The sequence below is a fragment of the Schistocerca cancellata genome, chromosome 7 (genome assembly GCF_023864275.1).
Source record: "Schistocerca cancellata isolate TAMUIC-IGC-003103 chromosome 7, iqSchCanc2.1, whole genome shotgun sequence".
NCBI classification, from domain to species: Eukaryota; Metazoa; Arthropoda; class Insecta; order Orthoptera; family Acrididae; genus Schistocerca; species Schistocerca cancellata.
Genome location: NC_064632.1, coordinates 136,763,883 through 136,780,371, shown reverse-complemented (window position 1 = coordinate 136,780,371; position 16,489 = coordinate 136,763,883). Strand labels below are relative to the sequence as shown.

Below are 16,489 nucleotides of genomic sequence, written 5' to 3'. Positions count from 1 at the left end.
ACTTTGTCCCTGGTCTGCTGGTGATTTCATTCACTGGCAATACTTTATGTTTGCTAATTTTTTTCTCTGTACAAATTTCAGTTGAAAATGTCTCATGGATTTATATGATAATTTTGTAAATTGTTTTTAACCTGTTGGAACCAGGGTATGGGTCTGAGTTGTTCTAAGTATGTTGCAGTTTAGTGAGTGAGTCTTGTTTTTGGGAATCTGGATATGTCAGTTACTGGCATTGTATGCAAACCCGGTATCCTATAGAATGCATAGGTTTAGGCAAACTGTGAAGTATAAGTTGTTTGTGAAAATGTTATATACTTTTACTTGGTGTTCTATAAAATTCTTGGGCATTGTACAGAATGACCGGTACCATTTACGAAAAGTGTTAAAAGGGCACAAGATGAGATGCCTTTGTTGATTAATACAAAACCCAAAGAACAAAACTGAAACAAAGCATAGGATATTCTTATTGGAAAACAAAGAAAGCAGAACTAAGATTGAAGTACTCTCTTTTCTTCTTCACAAAAGAATGTTTTAAATATTGGCAATTTGATCTTGTACATTCTATTCTGAAGAATGTGAACAGAATGTTGTTAACCAATAAAACACAAAAGAAGAACTGGCATGACCCATTTGTTGCAGCAGGGAAGGCTTGAGTGACATTTTCAATTGCACTTAATTTTCTTTTTTACACAGAGGTGCATCATATTTTGGCATTTCATGTTGCATGATCATTGGCCACTTTCTGGGGACTGAGTAGCTGCAGATTGGAGAGTTATTTTGTGGTCAGGAACGTCTTCAATTCTCATTGAGTTCTTTGTACATACAGTGAATTCTGATCTTGAAAAGAGTTGCTTCAAGATTCCTCCTGTGGTTCCAAGTCTGTAAAAGCTATTTTCTGTGTAGTTCACAAATGCCAACAGATTGAATGGGTCACCCTGCCCTTTGTCAACATCGAGATTCAGAACTTTCACATTGGTACCAAAAGGCACAGGAGGAACTTTTTTGTAAGAATCCTTATCATTTCCTGGCTTAAATCTCAAGGTTCAGTTTTGACTCCGTTTTACTTTCAATAGCGTTCTCAATAGTGAAGCAAACACTGTATGAAATCGAAATGCTAACCCCATAACCTTGTACTTTGTCATGGTCATTGTCTTTAGGAGAAATGCACAGATGGCATGAATGTTTCGGCCACACTTTTGTCATGTGTGATGTATCTATAAAGGGGGTCTTCGGTAACAACGGAAATGGAAGGCTCTTCAATAATCATGGCTTCATCACTGTGTTGGTTTCCTGTCTCATTTCTGAGCGAAAGAGATGGCGCAGGTTGAAGTTGTAAGTGAAAACGATCGTGAGAAAAATGAACTTAATACTGGTAACAAGTGTAAACTGTGCATAAAAAGAGTAGTGAAAGGCATTCGGTGCTCAATGTGTAACTTTTGGTTCCATGAGAAGTGCTCAAAGGTATCTGTAAAATTTGTAACAAATGATTTCGTGTGGACATGTCAGGAGTGCATTACGGAAACATGCCAACGAGATATTAATAAAGTTTTACGGGACAAAGACGCGTTAATAAAAGGACTCCAAAGTGAACTAGACACTTTAAAAACGAAATATAACGCGCTGAGTGAAAAATGTGCAAATCTAGAGACGCAAATGTGTCCGAAAACCAGCAGCCTTGTGAGCATTTCGGATGTAAACAAAGACACATGGCGCCGACCTAAAAACAGTGTTCCATGGAATGTTGTGCGAAACAAAATTAAAAGTGCGAACATATTAAGTGTTACAAACAAATTCGGTGCTCTCGAGTGTCAGGAAAAACGCAGTGCAATGAACAATGACAAAAATGCTTTCCCACCCCTAGATGTGAGCACACAACAAACTCACGGTACCGTTACTACAGTTCTCGTGACGAAAAATCAACCAAAAAGACCGATAATAAGTACAAACAATACCGTTAGTATAAATCTATCTACGAAAAATGACCCAAAAAGACCCTTAAAAAGTGTAAACAAAAATGAAGTACGTACTGTGAAAAAGTGCGAATCAAAAATCGATGTATATGGGGACAGCCACGCCAAGGGACTCTCTCAAGAACTTAAAAGCATCAGTAAGTCATTGGCAGTAACAGGTATGATCAAGCCAGGCGCCGATTTAAAGGAAGCGACGAAAAACATCGTGAAAAATAACTATACTGGACAAGACAGTGTAATTATCTGTGCTGGAGCTAATGACATATACAAAAACAGAGCTATGTACATGTTTAAACAGCTTGTGAGACTTCTATTACTCCTAACAAACACAAATATCATACTCGTGAACTTCAGCCACAGATACGACCTGCCTGAATACTCACCCATAAACAAAGAAATTCGTAGAATAAATAATAAACTTAAGAGCACGTGTAAGAGGTTCAGTAATGTGGAACTAATGGATGTCAGCTCACTTGACAGAACATGCTACACCAGACATGGACTTCACTTGAATCGTAAAGGAAAGTGCACATTAGGAAAACTGATAAGTGAACTAAATAAAAGTAAGTCCCAAAAGACAGTCAGAGAACTGTGGTATGAACCATATGTGAGACCAACAATAGCAGCCCCTTCAACAGAGGACAACAGCAGTGCACCAGCTAGAACTGTGGATACAGCCACATCTACAGCCACGAGGAACGATAGAGCTGCCATTTGCTTATCTACCAGCAGTAAGAGTGTGAGTAGCTGCAGTGAAGATTTTTTATGGACTATCATCCCCCAGCCAGTGCCACAAAAACTGTAAATATAGATGCGTCTAATTCTTTGCCTATCCTTCTCAAAAACAGAACTTTAATTATGCACCTAAATGTACAATCAATCAAAAACAAAATAGATGAAATTGATATGTTCCTAAGTTCAAACCCATGTCATGTTTTCTGTGTAAATGAACACTGGCTCACACCAGCTGAAATTGCCCTGTATACCCCAGAAGGATTTGAATTAGTAAGCTCATATTGTAGAACCAAAAGTAGTCATGGAGGAGTCGCTATTTTTATAAAGAGAAACTCTAACATTGAATATGTAGCACAAAAAGTCGACCATTTTTGCAAAGAGCAACTTTTTGAAATTGCTGCATTATTGCTTCCCAAACTTAAATTAGTGATCATCTCTATTTATCGCACTCCTAGCTCTGATATTCATCAGTTTATTGACCAAATGGAGACTTTAAATAAGTACCTGCTGGTAAAATACAGACACCACAAGATAGCATACATTGGTGACATTAATATAGACATTCGACTAAAAACACCAGCTGTCACACACTTTCAAAACATGCTAAGGTCTAACAACTTGTACTGTATGAATAACAAGCCAACCAGATTAGATGCCTGCCTAGATAACATAATCACCAATTTGACAAAAGACGAGTGTCAGTACGGAGTGATAAATCCAGTTTTATCTGACCATGACAGCCTATGGCTAATGGTCAACTGTGAAAACTATCCTACTCAGCAACCTGAACACATTAAGAGGATCAGACTATTATATCCTGACAACATTACGAAGTTAAGGCAAAAATTATCAGAAGTTGAGTGGGACAGAGTATATAATTGTAATAACAACGGTAATGCTTTTAACTTATTCATGAACATACTAACAAGCTTAGTTCAAAACTGTTGCCCACAAATAATCAAAAAGATGAAAACAGATGGTGCACCAAATAGAAAAAAGAAGCACAACTGGTTCACTCCTGAACTGCATGACCTGAGAAACACACTTATTGCCCTACATAAAATGGCTAAAACTGGTAACCTAGAATCGAAGCAGAGGTATAAAGAAGCCAGGAAGAATTATAGAACTGAAATACAGATGGCAAAGCAGAGAGCCAATGATGCTTTCATTGAAAACTCCAGCAACAAATGCAAAGCAGCCTGGCAGGTAATAAACAAAATAGCAGGGAAGCATAAAAACAGACAAGAAATTCCAATAGAGCCAGGAAAATTAAATGAATTTTTTGTTAACAGTACTAAGTTGGAAGCTACTGCTACCTCTGCACCAGATGATGCAACTTCTGAAAGTTTTACCCACAACATTCCTGACCTAAATAACTTATCCTTTAAATGGAAACAGGTGTCCTGCCAAACTGTATACAAAGTCGTCACAAACCTACATGGCTCATACAGTGAAGATCTCTATGGCATCTCCAACACCATCTTGAAACAAATAATTGACATTATTGTTGCCCCTCTTACCTTTCTGATCAATAGTACTTTTACAGCTGGAAAATTTCCTGAGGTCCTGAAGGCTACTATTGTTATCCCAATCTATAAAAAAGGAGAAAAAAACAAACCTGAAAGTTACCGTCCAATATCCCTCATACCTATATTATCCAAGATAATAGAATGCTGCATTAAAACACAACTTTGCAACTACTTTGCTGAACAAAATCTTTTTTCCTCCTCGCTCTTTGGTTTTAGGCCAGGATTGTCTACAATAAATGCAGTAGAAACTCTTGTGACAGACATACTTGATGGCTTTGAGAACAATTCTATCACTTGTGCTGTACTACTAGATCTGAGTAAAGCATTTGATACTGTATCCCACGAAATACTAATAAATAAACTAGAGTGCTATGGTGTAAAAAATAACGAACTGGCATTAATCAGATCATACCTGACAAACAGAACTCAGGTAGTTATAGTAAATAGCCAGCAATCAAATGCCCTACCAGTTGTAAGAGGCGTGCCACAAGGCTCAGTGCTTGGACCTTTTCTCTTCCTGGTATACATGAATGACTTGCCTACTTTCATGCTTCACAAGTCAATAATATATGCTGACGACACAACCCTGATTACCTCAGATAACAAATTGGAGGAAGTGAAGAAACAAACAAAAGCAATGCTTGAAAAGTCTGCCATGTGGCTCCACAGTAACAAGCTGATACTCAACAGTAGCAAGACTGAAACTATGTATTTCTTCTTGCACAATCTACAGGAAAAATTAAATGAGTCTGACTCTGTAAGACTTCTAGGAATCCACCTGGACCCGAAATTAACATGGAACACCCACACGGAACTGTTATGTACCAGACTTTCTAGAGTAGTCTTTTTGTTAAGGAAACTAAAAACATTAGTTAGCAGAAAACAACTTTTATCTTCTTATTATGCGTTCTTTGAATCTCACTTACAGTACGGAATAAAATTATGGGGCAACTCAACTGGTGCTCAGACAGTGTTCATGTGGCAGAAGAAAGCAATTAGAGCAATTACAGGTATTAAAAGCCAAGAATCATGTAGAAAGCACTTTAAGGAACTTAACATCTTAACATTACCTTCTCTGTATATAAAAGCGTGTCTTCTTTCCATAAAAAAACAAATACATACCTTAACGTCCAGAACAGATGTTCATTCACATGATACCAGATATAAAAACAATCTTAATGTAGACTTTACTAGGCTATCTAAGGTCCAAAGTAGCTTTCAGCAAACAGGATTAAAATTATATAACAAGTTACCACAATCACTGAAAGACCTACAAGGAGATGCCTTCAAGAAGCAGCTGCACAAATTGTTAGCTGATAAGTGTATCTATGATGTAAAGGAATTAGAATGTAGTAGAGAGTGAGAGTAACTATGATGTCAAGGAAGTGGAATGTAGTAGAGAGTAACTATGATGTTATGGAATTATAATGTAGAGAATAACTCTTTATCCTCATGTAATGTAATCTGAATGTACATAGTTTCCCAATTTTAGATTCACTATCAAATGTAATGTCAAAACTGTCTATTTCAACAAATGTTGGCTAATGACAAGTAATAAATAAATAAATAAAATAAAAATCGTGGATTGCATTCTCATCTATGTCTTCTGCAGAGAGCTGCGACACTTGCATTGATTCATCTAGTCTTTCTTTCTGCTGTTGTGTTGTTTGTGGCCCCTCTGTTATTTTTTTCCAGCTCTTTCCCAGTCTCTACTTTTTGTATAAAACGACGATGTCGAGAGACCTACTCTAGCTTTGCAACTGAGCAGAGCTTCGTATGGCGTTTTGTTAATCCCAGAATGAAAAGCTCTGTTTTTCATAAGTTTGACAAACCACAGTTCATCACTTCAGCATCTAGCTTTTTTTCTTGCATCCAAGTACACAGCATATTTTCAATGTCCTGATTTGCTCTTTTGGTGCACCCCTGACTTTGAGTGGTGTGGCTTACCATGGTCAATCTTCAAGATGGACCAGTACTCCTGTAGGCTGTATTCTTGAGATTTTCTGTTTTGTTTTGCAGCAAGGAACACACAGGAGACCAAGTAGGAGTGTACAAGTTTATAATGGTCTACCAAGATCTTCTCACTATGTTTGTAGTTCTTAGGGCTCTAAAATCAAAGTGAGCAGAAGAAGTATCCTACAATTTCATCGACATAATTTCATTGCTTGATGCTCCAATGATGCTACAGTCTGGGGAATTTGCAGATAATGTGGTAAACAGGCTACAGGAGTATTCATCTTTAATCACTACTACATTCTCAGGAGTCACTGGTTCTGGCAATTCTTCATTATAACTAACAGGCCTGGTTGGAGAATCAGGATATTGCATTTCCCACTGAGAATACCAATAGTGTTTGGTGGATGAAAATCGTATGTTTTGTGGTCCACTGCTTCTCTCACATCATGGAAGCAGTAGAGAACATGTGATATATATCAGGATTGGACTCAAAATCAATAAGATTAACCTGACAACAGCGACTGAATTCTGAAAAAAACATTGGCTTGACTACACAACACCTTTTTGCTTGTTCTGCCAAGGCTCACACAGATGAACGTGCAGCTCAGTATCATGTGGGTAATGTTCTTATACTTCGGCGAAAGTTCTTCCAACGTCCTGCCCTGCCTTCCATGACCAATAGCCAAATGGCCCTTATGGAGTATGTCAGATAACTAGGAGTTCACAACATAAGTTTCAGTAGCACTCATACCATCTCTAACAGATTAAACCAACTAAGTCTTTTTCTCGACCATCATTACGTCGTGGTGTTTCGGCAGAGATAGTCCCGTAGTTCCTTCTTCATGGTCATCTTAGCTTTTCTCACATCATTGTCTAACTTTTGGTAACTGGTTTCGGTTAGGAAACCACAGTTTTTAGTAGCATTGGCTCTTACTTGAGATAATTCATCGCAGAACCGTTGTTGCATGTCAGCATGGCGTGATTCCTGTCTTAGGATTACACTCTCTCCTGACATGGTGATACAAGAACAACAGGATAGGATGACAGGAGAGCATCTGTGGAACTTCAGCCAGATGCTATACACTGGAGAACTAGTATAGTGATATCTGTGGCGTGTTAGTTGAACGTCGTATGACAATAAGCTGTCTTCGCAACCGTTAAACAAAGACCCGAACACCACCACAAACAGTGGTGGTGGGGGGAAGAAAAAGGCAGAATTTAGCGTATTATATATGTTGCCAGGAGAAAATCCAGCAAAGTATACAATGCCTTGTCAGTGTATAAAAATCAATCTTGTTCTTATTTTGACATTCGATTTTAGACATTTCATATACATTACATAGGCATTCTGAAGAATGCCTTATTTTACATATTGCCAGTAACATGTCCATAAAACTTCAGTCTTCTTTTTCTGACATCTGTTGTGAGATTTTATTAGTTGTTTGGTTGCTTTCTGGCATTATAATCTGAAACCATCTTCTGTTCTTCTGGGGCTGAATGTCTTTTTTAGAATTTTGCATTTTCCTTTTAGGATATCTACCAGATTACCTTTTCTGTGGAATGAAGAATTTCACTAACGTACAAGACTTCAGGTTTAGTAACTGTATCATAGTGCCTGATTTTCATGTGTGTGGACATAAGTTTCTCACTATAGGTGTAGTAGATTGTGCTGTAAGCTCTCCTAAGCTTTTGCATTCAAATTTTTTGTGCCATTTTCTCTCTGCCTTGTAGATTCAAGGATTTCTCTCAAATACAAGTATTGAACTTTCTCTCTTTGTCCATATTTTGTGATCAGCTGTACTCGGTTATTTGGAGGAATATTTGAAAGCCAACTCTTTCAGTCAATTGCTTGAGAGTTTCTGTCTTTTTAATTGCAGTCATCTCATTGTCTGCTAGTGTAGCTGGATCATTTGCGAAAGTTGGACAAGAAATTGGGATGTCACTTTTATGTCTACCAGGTTGTACAGGTTTTCAATAGTTTTGTTTTTTCTCACTCTCAGATTACTGCCCAAAACCAGATTAAAAATGATAGGAGAAGGACCACTCCCTGCCAAACATTGATTTGGATTGACTGAATCACACACCTTCATTAAGTCCATCCACAAAGGAGAATATGATCGAACTGTTCCTGAGTGCTTTGTATTTTAATGTTATTTTTAAACTGAATATTTGTTCAATACAGTTTTCACTAGTGCAGAAGCTCGTTTGGTATTCCCCAGTTTTGTGATAGAGTTGCTTCAGAACTCTTTGGAGGAGGCATGCTGACACAATTTTGTATTCCCTTATAGCTTGCAGAAAGGAGACTCCTTGATAGTTCTTTAAATTTGTGTTGTAGCCTTAATTTGTGCAATGGGGGAATTAGGACATATCCCTTCAGATAAACACAGAAATCCCAATAAAAACACCACCTGAAAATACAAACCCACCAACAATCTTTGAAGTCTGCAAAACTTTGAGAGAGCTCAAGACCAACAAGGGATGAAGAGAAGATCAAACATTTGCAGAACTGTTGAAACATGCAACAGAACAAGCAAAGATATATTACACTGCTGCACTGAAAATCTGAAGAACTACCAGAACATTGGACTGCTTACATTATACAAAAAAGGAGGGAAAAAGTAATCCCAGTAACAACAAAGGGATTTCCCTCTTGGATTGCACATATGAAGTCTTGTTAAGAATTCTATACAATCACTGTAAAGTTCAATTTGAACAAGAGCTAGAAGGCTACCAATGAGCATTTACATCCTGGGGAACACGTCTGGAACAAATAATCACTGTAAAATTAGTAATTGTTATCTACAAAAAATCAAAAAATGAGAAATCATAACCTGTGCAGATTTCAGAAAACCTGTCATTGTATTCACAGATCTACAACATCAGAAACATTAAAAAAAAATTGACTACATCCCTGATTATAAAATGATAAAATAAACCCTCTTAAAATTCAGAGGAGAACTGTCTGAGCCATTTAAAATTAAAGAAGAGCTAAGATGGGATTATAGTCTATCACCAGTACTCTTCACCTGTGCTCTGGAATACTTGATGACAGAATGGTATGTACAAGAAAAATCCTAAGGCAATACAGATTGTGACCAGGAGAGATCAAATAAACTTAAATTGCTTGGGATTCACAGATGATTTAGTGTTACTAGCTAATAACATGAAAGTAACCAGAAATCAAATAATAAGCCTGCAAAGGGAAGCATTGGTTGGGAAGGGAGTGAGACAGGGTTGTAGCCTGTCCCCGATGTTATTCAATCTGTATATTGAGCAAGCAGTAAATTAAACAAAAGAAAAATTTGGAGTAGGTATTAAAATCCATGGAGAAGAAATAAAAACTTTGAGGTTCGCCGATGACATTGTAATTCTATCAGAGACAGCAAAGGACTTGGAAGAGCAGTTGAACGGAATGGACAGTGTCTTGAAAGGAGGATATAAGATGAACATCAACAAAAGCAAAACAACGATAATGGAATGTAGTCGAATTAAGTCGGATGATGCTGAGGGAATTAGATTAGCAAATGACACTTAAAGTAATAAAGGAGTTTTGCTAGTTGGGGAGCAAAATAACTGATGATGGTCGAAGTAGAGAAGATATAAAATATAGACTGGCAATGGCAAGGAAAGTGTTTCTGAAGAAGAGAAATATGTTAACATAGAGTATAGATTTAAGTGTCAGGAAGTCATTTCTGAAAGTTTTTGTATGAAGTGTAGCCATGTATGGAAGTGAAACATGGACGATAAATAGTTTATACAAGAAGAGAATAAAGGCTTTCGAAATGTGGTGCTACAGAACAATGCTGAACATTAGATGGATAGATCATGTAACTAATGAGAAGGTACTGAATAGTATTGGGGAGAAGATGAGTTTGTGGCACAATTTGACAAAAAGGAGGGACCGGTTAGTAGGACATGTTCTGAGGCATCAAGGGATCACAAATTTAGCTTTGGAGGGAAGCGTGGCGGGTAAAAATTGTAGGGGGAGACCAAGAGATGAATACACTAAGCAGATTCAGAAGGATGTAGGTTGCAGTAAGTACTGGGAAACGAAGCTTGCACAGGATAGGGTAGCATGGCGAGCTGCATCAAAACAGTCTCAGGACTGAAGACAACAACAACAACAAGCCTGCAAAACACAGCACAAAAAATAGGACTCCAGATATCATTAAAAAAAAGGTTAGATTGGAAGATCAGCAAAACAAAACAGAAAATCTCAAGAAACTGAAGAAGAAAAATATAGGATTTAAACTAAAAGAGACAAATGTCAAAGTGAAAAGAGTATTTATGGATGTGAAAATACGAAAAAAGTTCAGAATTGCTTGAAAATATCTGAGGCAATACGGAAAGAATGAAATAATAGTGCACTACACCAGTTCCCTGTACTTGTCTTAATTAGCGTGATTGACAGTAAGGTAATTAATGTTCTTGTTTTGTGTTCCTTGTGGACATGTCATTAAAATTATAGAGAGAATGATAATGCAGTATATAGTGATCTGACTTTGTAAACTACGTATTTTCACTGATTAGCACTTCCTCATAATTGATAACTTCATTAATATTTCTTATAAAACTCATTTTGCGGCAACTAAGTCACCTTCGAAAGCTCTATAAAATGGTATGTTAATATTTTTTACATTTTTACTGTGTTGACTGCTTTCTTTGCAAGTCTTAGTTACATTCATTACCATAGTCTAGAAATCACATTGTCATACTAGATGTGTGATCAACTGTTCTTCTCATTGGGGATGTCAAATCTCTGTGTGATAGCACATCCTTCCTTGCGCTGCATGGCGACCTCACTTCAGGGCAGGTTTCCAGAAAAATTATAGCCATGCCGAAGATGTGTGCTTACTGAGTGACTCCCAACAATAGTTCGTACCTGATCCTTTCCTATAACCAATAAGTTGTGGAAATAAGCCGTTTATCAGTTGCTAGAAAATTAAATTAAAATAATCACTTGTTTGTGTATAAATGCTTACTGATTATTTGTAGATGATGTAATATTTTTATTATTTGCAACAGGCTCCAGGGCAGCCGCCAGAGCTTTTCCAAGCCCAAGGAATCACATATTATAGCACAGAAGAACAAGTGATGTCACGGCCACCGCCTGTAGCCCAGAAACGCCAGCGTGCAGCTATTCCTATTGTTCCACCACCAGAAGGAATGTCAAAGGGTCGTGGCCGCTTACGGGACAGTGACATTGGTGTTGCGCCTGATCCTGGTCCAGGTGGTGATGTCACAGTACCTCCAGTGCAGGATATTCAGATTTCAGAGCAAGACCAAGAACCAACCCCAACTGCAGTTACTGACCAGTATGCCGATGCACCTCAGGATACTACATTAGTCCCAAGTCCAGCGCCAGCTGAGAGCATTGTTACTGCTAATGCAGCAATAGAACAGGAGGTTCGCTCATAAATATACAAACTTGTAGCTGTATAATGTAATGGTGGCTTAGGTTGTTCCCTCTGTCCTTAGTTTATGTTGCACTTCCAGCTTGTGGTTTTCGTTTATGCAACCGCTTGTATTATTGAAATCCATATATTTTGAACAGTTGTTCTGCATAGTTATCCAATAAGTAGTAATGCAGTAAAGTACTTTTTATGTAGCGGTGGTGATAGTGATGCCTTTTATTTATTTATTTGTGTAATTTGTATTTTTATATTTATTTTATTTCCTACATTTTAAGCCTTCAGTTTTTGTTTTGTAAGAATTTCTGTTCTGGAAAGATACTGATGGTGTGTAAAAAATATATATACATATATATTTATTTATGGCTGTTACACTCATTGTCGTATAGGTATGGTTAATAAATTTCTCTAGATCTCTCATTTACTTAGAGGTTCATAACACTTATCTAACACTTATTTATTCATTTGTGATGTTACAGAGAGTTTTGGTCTTTACAGTTTTTGTAGAACTTAATCAATGAACATTTTCTTTTTGTACTGAAGTCGGTTCTTTTTGTATATTCCTTGTTTAGAAATGCAGACGGTAAATAAGTAATAGTAGTTAACTGGTCATTGTGTGTAAGTATTGTCAGTCCCTGTCATTGGAAATGGGGTAATTACAGTTTTTGCCAGATGTTAATAAGTTTCAGGCACTAAAAACATACTAAGCAGTACATCAGTAATGTGTCTTTTCAAATTTACATTGTATAGAAGCTTATCCACTGTACATGAATAATTTGGATGTGTGTGTAGTTTCATCCCTTTGTGTATTAAGCTTCTTAGCAATTAGTCCAAAATTTTTTCTCAGTATTTTTTCTTTTTGGGGGGTATTTGCTGATGTTTAACCACATTTATTCATTCAAACACTGGTATAATTTGAACATAAAGATGTCTCATTCAATTAATATAATAAATAGATGTGTAGGGTACAACTTGATTTGGCAAATGCCTGTGGCTTCTGTAGAATTACACTGTTCAGAATATTTTGAACAATTCTTTAAAACATATTTATTGTAGTCTCTGATAGCATGAAGGTCATTCTTGCAAGAAGTGGGTTTTTGAGAGAGAGGAAATGAAGCCCGTAATTGTGTAGTCTATTCAGTAAATGTAAATAATTCATATATTTTTTCCAGCTTATCCTGAAAAGAATGTCTTGATTTTGTTAAGCACCAGAGTTCGTAACTGATTACATGGAAAAAGGCGTTTAATAGACTAGGTATTTGAATGCTCCTCAGTGTGTCTACACTGGTTATCAAGGATTTGGTAGCATTTCTGGAGAACAGCAATTAAATTACAGTGATATTTTGAGAGTTGCATTAATTTATACTTTTTCAGGCTAGAAAAATGCCAATATTTTATGTTTTATTTATATTAGATTAAAAATATTGACACATTCTTTTGTGAAGTTATCTTTTATGGCTTTGACATCAAGCACCAATAAAGTTTCTGTAAATAATTTTTATTCGCCCAAGTCTGGAGCGAATTTAATTAATGTTATCAATTTTTCACATATTTATCTTTCAGTTAATAATAATATCCTATTTTAATGTAGTTAGTTATGTAAGATTTTTACATTTTATAGTTTAAAAACTTGAATTTTTTTATGAAAATTTATGTCTCTTTCATTACATGAAGAAAGGGTAGATCTTGAGTATTCTTTTGTTGGAGAGAGGGGGGGGTTGGAAAGTAGTTCAGATACTATTAATTTTTTAAATATTAGTGCTTCCAATTATTGCAACACCTATTGTTTTGCTGCTGGTATATATTTCATTCTCAAGCAGATTTGCTGCCCTTCACATGAGAGAACTATGTATGGATCTCATTTTCCTAGCATGTTCTGGATAGAAACTAATGCATTAGAAAGTGTCTACTGCTGTGGTACTCAATACTAAGACAGTTGGCTGACACTATGTAGTCTTCTTCTACCTTTTTGAGCTATCAGTAGCATAGAATGCAACATAAAAATAAATGCATAAAGATTTCAGAACTGGCACATTACCAGAAATATGCTCAACATCATAAATTGGTGGAACTATTGTGAATATGACGTTATAATGTAAAGAGTGTAGTAAGAGTAAGGAAACCTGGTTGGTGTACAGCATACCTTTTCTAAAGTTAAACTTCAAGTGTGTCTCATTACCTTTATCTTAAAATATAGGTGTTCTCAATACAGATTCCCTAATCACCTGGGAAATGAAAGACAGAGATTTGATTTCCATTCTGCTGGATACTAATGTAGATTAATCTAATTGTTCTTCTCAGCTTTTTCTGGCTCTAATTTGTTTTGCTTCTGAGGTATTGAACAGCAAAATAATAATTCCGTACTAAAAGCTGTTTTCCTAATATGCAGTTTATGTTAATTTAACAATTTTATCTGTCTTCTTTCATTTTTGACCATCTCATTTAACCATTAAATTAGTTGCTGTCTGCCAATAGACACACTGAAGATAAGGAAGAGATCTGGCATTGTGATTTACCATCATTTTTGTATCAGGCAGCTTATATTCAATGAGCATATCTTCCTTCCCTCTGTGCCTTTAAACAAAATACTAATTTATTCCACCTCATCAGTAGGTTTTTTCACATACTACTATTTCATTAGGTGTAGAATTGGTGCCCTTTCAAAATGGTTGGAATTGTTTGGCTTTCAGAGAATAATCTTGGTATTAGTGACTTCAAGGCTGATATTCATTCATTTAATTAGTTGTATATTAAAACAGAACAACTTTTACATCTACTCTTATTGTTAGCAGTATTTCACAACATTTATATCTGTGTATCTCCTACAAACATTTGATTAGACACTACATTTGCCTTGCAGCAGCCTACTAAATGTCCCGTAGGCTGTAGTGATGTGTTCCACAGTGTATTAATAAAAGATCCCCTGATGTCAGTAGATAAAATATGCGATAAATAAGTGTATCTGTAATGTCATGTTTCACACACATATTTTTGCACAAAAATGTTTATTTTGCTTTATGAAATATTGTAGTTTCTTTGAATTTCCATTTGTTGATTGTAGCGCAATGAAAATATTTTGTATGTTTACTGTTTGATTTGTAATTTTGTTAAGCGATATTTTTTTCTGTTTTCAGTCTTGTTTGTATTGGGACTCTACCCAGCTTCATAAAATATTCCTGTGTGGTCTAGAAAGAAGTATACCTGTAGATTCAAATCCTTTTCTCTTTGAGAATTACATCATTAATGCAAGTATTGCAGCTCCTTATTTGCAGTAGCATAGTGGAAAGAAAATGCTTTTAAATTATATTTGCAAAAGAATCACGACAGATTTGCTGTAAGCTATTTAGAATCACATATTATTATGTTAAATTTTCTGTACTGTTGTCAAATTACAGTTCTTAAGATAACTTACTTATAAGAATGAATGTATTATTCGATGCAAAACTATACTTGTCATACAGACTAGGCAATTGTAGCTGTTGCTGTAAGAAATGAAGTGTGAGTGCTTCCCAGGAATCTAAGAAATTATAACACAGCCTGGCATTTCCCCCCATGTGCCATTTACACAGGGTCCATGCATGTATAATGGCACTGTAGTTTTCAAAGTGATACATGCAGAGGGACAAAGACGAAAGGAAAGATGAAAAATTTTTGTGTTTATTCCACATATTTGTCTTATGATTATGAGTGATTGCCTTCAGGTTATTGTTTTAGTTTTGGTGGATAATAACAGTAACATAGCAGTAAAATTGTCGTCTGAAATATGTTAAATAGAATATGATTTTGGTATCACTGATAGGAGCAATTGTACAAGTGAAGTCATTTTTTATTTACAGTTAACATACACAATTTATCGCACAGAAAAAAAGTCATGTGAACAATGTCCATATGAAAAGACAACATTTCACCATTAGTTAAAAATAATTGTTACAAGCAAATATTATTTAATATCTTGTTGGCAATGTTTTACTTTCTGTAATTTATTTATGACATACTCCATGCAGAATGGATTTCATTACTGATGTGGTTGACTACTAGTTCCTATTGCTTTGTGTTGTACAGGTTCTTTGTTTTTCTAGTATTGTACAGATTGTACTTTGAAAGTTGTTCTGTCACCTTGTTGGTAGTGGAATGTATTTAGTTAATGAGATTCACTTTTCAGATGTGCATTGTAAATGTCAATAATGTAGACAAAAAGAAGATAACCTCTACATATAAAGTTGTCAATTATAATAACTTTATTAGCTACAGAATATCTCAGTTGTTAAGGTCTTTGGATTATGCAATTGAACATTTTTGATTATGAATAAAATGATCACTTTTTGACAGCATACATGAGTTCCATGTTTTAGAGACAATATGTATATTGTTATAGAAAATTTTTTTCATGTTTTATGTGTAGCAGTGTAAATTTCAACAAAAGTATAATGTCAATTCATTGTCGTACATGGTTAATAGGCAAGTCAAAAGCCTGTAATACAGGATTTGAAGTGTATTTTTTCGAAGGTGTTTTGTAAATTTAAACTTAAGCAAAAAATGGTAAAATATGAAAAGTTCAGTGTAACTATAGAAATTCTCCTCCAGTCAGTACAAGAAGACAAAATAGCACAGGGTTTTACACCACTATATACACAATAATACTTGCTAATGAGGAGACTGACTTAGCAGACATGATACTAATAGTATTTTATGCTGATGATGTGTTTAACAGAGCAATTCTATTTAACATTTTATTACATTTATGAAAGATGACACACTGTTTTATTCACAAATGGCAAAATATTCAGCCATATCCACACATGACACACCACTAAGTGCAGTGGAAAAAAAAATAAATAAATAAATAAATTACACACACACACACACACACACACACACACACACACAGAAC

General features: G+C 35.7%; 1 protein-coding gene across 1 annotated transcript in view; it reads left to right on the top strand.

Moving 5' to 3' along the window:
• Positions 1-15,945, top strand: part of LOC126092441 (protein CASC3-like) — a 106,849-nt gene extending 90,904 nt beyond the window's left edge. The window contains exons 10-11 of the mRNA XM_049908041.1: positions 11,213-11,593; positions 14,733-15,945. Coding sequence (XP_049763998.1) covers positions 11,213-11,593; positions 14,733-14,873 — 522 coding nt within the window. The 3' untranslated portion in view covers positions 14,874-15,945. The remainder of the gene's footprint in view (positions 1-11,212; positions 11,594-14,732) is intronic.
• The last annotated feature ends 544 nt before the right edge of the window (positions 15,946-16,489 follow it).